This window comes from Chinchilla lanigera, unplaced genomic scaffold, assembly GCF_000276665.1.
Source record: "Chinchilla lanigera isolate Chin_1 unplaced genomic scaffold, ChiLan1.0 scaffold00013, whole genome shotgun sequence".
In the NCBI taxonomy this organism is placed as follows: domain Eukaryota; kingdom Metazoa; phylum Chordata; class Mammalia; order Rodentia; family Chinchillidae; genus Chinchilla; species Chinchilla lanigera.
The window spans coordinates 21,323,128-21,328,089 of record NW_004955414.1 but is presented as its reverse complement, the minus strand read 5'-3'; the positions used below and the strand labels follow the sequence as shown (position 1 = coordinate 21,328,089).

The following is a 4,962-nucleotide window of genomic DNA, read 5'->3' as shown; positions in this document are numbered from 1 at the left end:
GTAAAATCAGGTACATTCTTGGTCAAAGTAATTTTAAGTGAAGAAAATATTTGGACATTGAATATGTTAAAATGCACTTCATTAAATTTTTCTTAAAAGTATTTGTGCTCAGGGACACATGTAGTCTATTTGAAGAACATAAAACTTGATCCCACCAATATCTTCTGTAAGCTAGGATGACTGTTTAAACCCCAAGTCTTAGTTTAAAGAATACAATTTCTTCCAGAGTAGTATCCAGCAGGTTTCATTATCTAATTTCTTCCTTTATTAAACTAATATTTTCAAGCACCTACTAAGAATAAAGAAAAGGAACATAATCATATATGCATTTAGATGCAGCATGGAGAATGATAAAAATCTGAGAATGAATGTCGCAAAACTTTCTTGAGGAAGGTTTACTGTTTCTCCAAGGTTTTATTTTATTTTATTTTATTTTTTTTTCTCCAAGGTTTTAAATGCAAGAAGATGACTATATCATGCAAGATACAAATCTAAAATATGAACATACATGAATAGATATATAACAAAATCTAATTTTTGACAGAATTATTTCTGTGGGCCCTTCTATGTAGCATAAATTTCTTCACACTGATGTTTTCAACCCTCGTTCACAGATAATATGAGCTGTTTTCCCTTGTGTGTCTGAAACTTGCTACTCTGCCATTTATTTATTTAATTTTTCATTATACATAAAACTAGTTGTAGAATTTTTAATATGTGTTCCAGTAAGAATTTGTTTTATGAGTTAAAGAGCAGTGCTTATTGTATTTCCTTCCCCTTTAATTTTTGAGATTCCATTCATTTCCCAAGTTATATACATCAGCGATCTTTTCAGCATAGTTGTTTTATATAATTATGAAAAAAGTTAGGTTTTTTTGTAACATTATGCCTTCTCTACTGGGATCCTGTACTGTTTTGAATGATGATTTTTTTTTTAATTTTTAAAATTTTTTTATTTTTTGCATTTTAGAAATTTAAAAATCTGACAAAACAAGGAAGACAAAATCAAAACAACACAAAAATGATAAAAATGATACATGAACTCAAGAAATTTGCAATGATTGCTAATTACATACTGTTATCTTCAATGAAGTTGCTCAGTTCATTAGACATATGAATGTAAGACTGATCAAACAACCAAAGACAGTAACATGTAAAAAAATAATTAAAAAAAAAAACATTGGAAATGATGCAGAGTTTCACCATACAGAATGGTAGGAGTTCAACAATGGTTCTTATACTGCATATTTTTTCAGATCAGTCATTCTAATTACCAAATTCAAGCGTGTAAAATTGGTCAAGCGATTTTTTAAAAGAAGTATGGATCAAGGAAAGTTCACTGTGTACCACCATAAAGTTTTACGGGTTTTGGCAAATTCTAATTGTTATGTGTGCACCACAACAGTGTAAGAGAATGAAGCGACCATGGTAGAAATAACAATTTATCTGTGGGAATGAGACAAAAGCTAGAAGAGCAAAGAACAGGGTAGAATTCTTGATTAGGTCTTCACCTGATTATCAGTCAAATTTTGACTATGTAAATTTCATTATCTGTGACCACAATTTTCAATTGATTTATGTCTTTTTTTTTGTTTGAATTGATTTATATCTTTAATCAAGAAATTACTTGGGGTATCTTGTCTTTCTCTTTGCTAATTTTGGCAGAATCCCAAAGTTTCTTTTCCCAGAATTATTTTTGGGCTCTTTTCAATCCAGTTTTATTAACTGACAGAAAAATATCATTTGCACCACATTCTTTTCTATTTTCTTGAGTTTTTTTTTTTTAAAACAAAAGACCCTATCATCATTACAAGCTCCCAATAAGCCAAAATACTCGTGTAAGAGTCAGAAAAATGTCATGCTACATTTATAAAAATATGGAGACTTATTTTACAGTCTTCACTTCCCTATTCTGATTATACTCTGCCATCAACTCTATGACTCCTTTTCATAAGTAATTTAATAAATTCATTCCCTCACCTTGCATGCATAGTGTGGGGGCAAAGGAGATGGATGATCCCCCGGCGGATCTGCTTGGTCTTGACACTATAAATAATGGGATTAATCACAGGAGGTGCCAGCAGGTACACATTGGCCATGATAACATGGACCAGTGGGGAGTTATGCTTGGCAAAGCGGTGAGTCATAGATACACCAACCATGGGGACATAAAGCACCAGAACAGCCAGAATGTGGGACAAGCAGTTGTTGAGAGCACGAAGTCTCTCAGCCCTGGAGGATACCCCTAGGACACTTCTCAGAAGCATTGCATAGGATAGCACAATAAGCAGAGGGTCCATTACAATGATGAGCAGGACTAGAGCAAATCCATACCAATTGTTGACCCGGGTGTCAGCGCAGACCAGGTGAATCAAATCCTGGTGGAGGCAGTAGGAGTGAGAGAGAAGGTGGGAGGCGCAGAAAGGCAGGCGCTTGAGTAGGAAGAGGGAGGGAAGCACAGCCAGGGTACAGCGGCAAATGATGGTGAACCCAATTCTACCAATGACTTCGTTGGTGAGGATGGAAGCGTAGTGGAGGGGACGGCAGATGGCCACATAACGGTCAAAGGACATAGCCAGCAGGACAGAAGACTCCATAAAGGAGAATCCATGGAGGAAGAATAATTGGGCAAAGCAGGCCTCAAAGCTGATTTTGTGAACGTTAAACCAGAAGAGCCCCATGATGGTGGGAAGAGTGGTGAGGGTGAGACCCAGGTCAGTCAGGGCCAGCATGGAGAGAAATAGGTACATAGGCTGGCGGAGAGATGGCTCTGTGTGTATGACAGTGAGGATGGAGGTGTTACCTATGACAGAGATGATGTAGAAGCAGCAGAATGGGATGGAAATCCAGATGTGGTAGCCCTCAAATCCTGGGATGCCCACGAGGATGAAGTAGAATGGATCTTGCGTGATGTTAGTAGACATACTTGAAGAAAAACTCCAATGTGTGTGCTCCACATTAACATTCTCACCAGCACGCTACTGCCACAGACTCGTTATCTATCTATGTAATCCAGGACACAACAAGCATATATTTGGTATTGTTTTTCTAACACTACCAGGCAATTCACTAGTAGGTAGCCCAACAACTGTGGGTTCCTCTTTCATAAATTTCCACTTAATAAAAGCTCATGTTTTTCAAACTTTCATATCCTGTGCTACATACAAAAAATTAGCTTTATGCTTCTTGCAAACCTCTAGCAATATATACCCTAAAAACTCTTATATGTACACCAACATGCCTACATGTTTGTATTTACTAACTGAAAGTGATCGAATTAATACTTCAAATAACTTGCAGATAATCAAGTCTAAAAACTTAATTCATTTTCTACTGGGTATCATAAGTAATAAATAAGATTATGCTATTTCATATTATTTGCTTGAAAGACAGGAGTATGGAGACGGAGAAATATCACAGTGATGGCCAGGTTTCTTGCTTAAGCAACTGTGAGTTATAGTGACAATTATTTTTAGATGGAACACTAAGGTAAGAGGACAAACCAGGTTTGGTTTGTGCATGTTCGTTTCATCATCATATAAGCTCAGAACAATTACAAGCAACTGCTTAGAAGGCTGTTAGGACAGAAGGAAGACTTTTGGAGTGATAGGAATCTTTGGCATATTTTAGGTAACTCAAAACTGAGGCATTAATATAATAATAAGCAAGAATTAAGAGTGAGGAAAGAAAGAGGTGTCAGGCAGCATGATAAAAAAAGTGAAATGAATTTTAGACATATGTTAAAGAAAAAAGCAAAGGAGACTATAAAGGACCATCGGAGAGAAGGGAGGAAAACAAGAAAAATAAAATTCAGAGACCAAGCAGTTAAAGCAGGGTCTGTCAAGATTTAGGACTGCTCCAATAATCAGTAACGTGAATACTAAAAAGCGTATGTTCATTTTAGGAACATGAATGCCACCATAAACCTTGGAAAGACACCTTAGTAGAGTAATAGGAAGAGAATTCAAGTTACAGTGGCTTAAGGGTGGATTAATGGGAAAAAGTGGGGACTTTTTGTAGATTATATATTCTCATAAAAGGAGCTATACTGCTCCCTAGGGCCTGAATGCAGCCTTTATTTGCTTTGCTTTGCTTTGTTTTGTTTCATTTTTGTTATATTCAGAATAGATCCATGGTCTCAGGCTAACATAGGTAAGCACTCTAACCCTGAGCTACATTTTTACCTTTTTAATACTGTATTTTTGAGACAAGTTCTAGCTAAGTTGCCCAAGCTGACCTTGAACTTGTCATTCTCTTGTCTCCTCTCTGAAGTAGCTGGGAATACAGGCATGTGTCACCCCTCCCAGCCAGATTTTTATGCTTTAGTTAAAAGAATATATAATGACTAAACAAATTATTCATTTTTATAGTATTCTGAGAATGGAAACTCTTTATGTCCTTAAGAGGAAATAAATAATACTTAATGAGTTCCTAAGATCCACAGTGTTCAGCCGTGAGCCATGAATGAGTCTGCAAATGCTGAACTGTGAATCCATGGGAAAATCATTTAAATCAGCAATGTTTAAGGAACAAAAAAATGTAAAATTGGAATCAATGGGAAGAATAAAATAAAAATAAAATGGATGTGCTGAGTTAGAAAAACACAAAAGGATTAAAATATGCATTCAGAAATTATTTCATTCAGTCAATATAATTTCAAACCTAGAAACTCTGATGAGGGAAAAGAAATGTGGACCAACATTTAGAAATGAACTGTAATGAAAAAGCCAAAATGGTAGACAAATTACAGAGGCTAGCGAAAATTATCAATGAAATATTAAACAGTGAAAACTGTACTGTTCTCTCGGGATTTCAGTATAAATCAAAAAGAGACCATAGCACATAGCAAAGGTGTATAAAATCTGCGAGAGGGCTGGGGATTTAGCTCAGCGGCAAAAGCGCCTGCCTGGCAAGCGCAAGGTCGTGAGTTCGGTTCCCGGTACCGGAGAAAAACCAAAAAAA

At 36.0% G+C, this 4,962-nt stretch overlaps 1 protein-coding gene across 1 annotated transcript in view; it reads right to left on the bottom strand.

The window, feature by feature from the left end:
• Positions 1–1,976: 1,976 nt before the first annotated feature.
• LOC102004375 (olfactory receptor 51Q1-like) overlaps positions 1,977–4,962 on the bottom strand; it is an 8,748-nt gene continuing 5,762 nt past the window's right edge. Inside the window, exon 2 of the mRNA XM_005380083.2 lies at positions 1,977–2,937. Coding sequence (XP_005380140.2) covers positions 1,977–2,937 — 961 coding nt within the window. The remainder of the gene's footprint in view (positions 2,938–4,962) is intronic.